A 2,490-nucleotide genomic window follows, 5' to 3' on the forward strand; every position below is an offset into this window, starting at 1 on the left:
TCCAGGACCTCATTGATGCCGTAAGAAGCGGGAACGTCGAGGAGATTTCCTCCTCCCTCTCCCGCGGTGCCGATCAGCATGTCATCCTCCCTGATGACGACCCCGATGACCCTGGAGGATCCTTGTTGACCCTGGCAGCTAGGTTAGGTCACGCCATCGCCGTATCGCTCCTTCTGGAGGCTGGGACACATGTAGACCATAGAGGACGCGGCTCCCGAACGCCGCTCTACCGCGCCGCTTACATGGACACCGGACATCGTGGAAAAATTGGTGCAGCGGGGGCATTCCTGGAGGCGCAAGAGGCAGACTTTGGTCGTTCTTGGGTTTAGTTCTTGGGTTCAGGGGAAAGGGGTAGGAGCATTGATATTGGGAATATAATTCTTATAGATTCAATGGGGTGCTTTCAGAAATAAAACTTACTGTGCATCTGAGCAAACAGTTTTTTCCTTACTTGTTAGATATATTTTACTTACTGAATATTACTTTATTTTTCCAGAATAATATGAAATAGATAAAAACTGTAAAACTGAAAACTATACCAAGCTGAGTATTTGGTAACAACACGAGCTGCATATCATGAGAGGTAGAATCTGTCATACAACTTCTTAAAGCCTCTATACATGACAAATGGTTAATCATATTATATCCCTTTATTACTGATTCTTAGCTATATACTTCAGTGAAATATAATGAATTAGATTCATTCTTTAATCTTATGAACCTTTGCTTTTGTTCTTACTGGCACTGTTTGGACTTTGAATACTGTTATTGGTAAGATTCACTTAGGAAACTAATTTTTCTTACATATTACAAATTCATTAGTTAATCTAATGCCTTAGAGTCATTGGATCTTTATTCCTTTTAAATCAGGAGTTACGTGGGTTGTATATATCAGACATGTAAATCCCAATAAGTAGATATAAATTTTTTGTGTATTTTGAACAATTTCTCCACTGATCATGTTCACTTTCAATTGCTATTGCTTGCAGCTTGCACACCTCTACATGTGGCAGCTCAGCAAGGTCACCCCACCTGCATCCAGATACTTGTGAATGCCGGAGCAGACATGTACGCCCGAGATATCTGGGCCAGCATCCCGCTACATCGTGCTGCTATGAACAACAAACCTGAGGCCATCATGCAACTGATCGAGTGCGGTTGTGACCCCCAAGTCAAAAACAAGTTCGGAAAGACAGCACTGCACTTTGCTGCTCTTGGTGGTGGTCTGGATTCAGCCAAGGTCCTTGTGCTGAATAATTTGAGCTACCATGAGAAGGATGGTCAGGGTTTTTCAGCACTTGACATAGCTAGAGTATATAGTCATCATGAAGTTGAATGGTGGTTCCTTAAAAACCCTTCCGCTGAGGTTATGCGACTTCCCATGGCCATACCCAAAGCAACAGACTCTGAATGCTCCTCTTCTGGCTTACCTGGAGATGGATCTCTGTCAAACTCTTCATCCTCAGTTTCTCCCTCTACACAGATTGCAGCCACAGTTACCTATCACTCAGGTGCAAAAAACATAGATGTTATTTCAAATGATGGGGCAAAACCAGATAATACAAAGGTCACAACACAAACTAACACTGCCTCAGAAGACAAAGTCAAAAATACAGATGAAACCACAGCTGATAAAATTTCAGTCACCATCAAAAAAGCAGTCACCACATTAAAGCCAAAGATTTCCCCTGACACTCGGCACATTATGGCAGTACGTATTGCACTTAAATTGCCATGATGTACACTTACATGTGTTTATTCCATTTTTTCATTAAGATATCCTATGTTTTATGTAGCTAACTTTACTCAATGCATTAATCTTTTTTCCAGACCAAAAGTTTGCGAATTGAAGAAGAACTTTCGAAAAGCATCCTCGAATATATCAGAAGAGGAGCTAGTCATCTGCTCATCAACATTCACCACAGTCACGATGGTCACTACCAAGATAAGAATGGACTAACACCTCTTCACTGGGCTGTTACGCTAAGGGAAACTCGCACGGTGGAGGTGCTCTTGGACATTCACAAGGTCTATCCAGAAGCTTTGTCCTATTCCGGAGAGACACCAGCTGATCTCGCACGACAGGCTGGAAATAATGATATTTTGAATATTATGAACAGGTTTAAGGTTGTCAAGGTATGTGAATAAGCATTCAGTACAACACAAAGACCATGGTAAAATACACAAGATATTTGAATTATTTCAAGTTAATGCCTTTGGTCATTCACTTTTTTCCCCAAATTTTAAGGATCCATGTAACATTTCTCTGCCAGGTTTTTATTATTTGTTAGTTGCCAAAGTGAATCATATCACTGAAAGTACCCCCCCCCCCCATGAGAAAATAATGTTACAAGGTTCCAGAGGCCTAAAGAAATCCCAAGTTCACTAACAGTACCTCCAATCCCCAGAAAGGAATGACTGGGAACTCAGACCAAACCCTCGAGTAGTCCATCACTTTTTTTCTTTTTCTTTTCCTAACCACCTGACTTC

General features: G+C 41.5%; 1 protein-coding gene across 1 annotated transcript in view; it reads left to right on the forward strand.

The window, feature by feature from the left end:
- LOC119588471 (ankyrin-2-like) overlaps positions 1–2,490 on the forward strand; it is a 15,876-nt gene that overhangs the window by 9,432 nt on the left and 3,954 nt on the right. The window contains exons 2-4 of the mRNA XM_037937118.1: positions 6–312; positions 990–1,711; positions 1,831–2,136. Of these exons, the coding sequence (XP_037793046.1) occupies positions 6–312; positions 990–1,711; positions 1,831–2,136 (1,335 nt within the window). The remainder of the gene's footprint in view (positions 1–5; positions 313–989; positions 1,712–1,830; positions 2,137–2,490) is intronic.

Source organism: Penaeus monodon, chromosome 24 (genome assembly GCF_015228065.2).
Source record: "Penaeus monodon isolate SGIC_2016 chromosome 24, NSTDA_Pmon_1, whole genome shotgun sequence".
In the NCBI taxonomy this organism is placed as follows: domain Eukaryota; kingdom Metazoa; phylum Arthropoda; class Malacostraca; order Decapoda; family Penaeidae; genus Penaeus; species Penaeus monodon.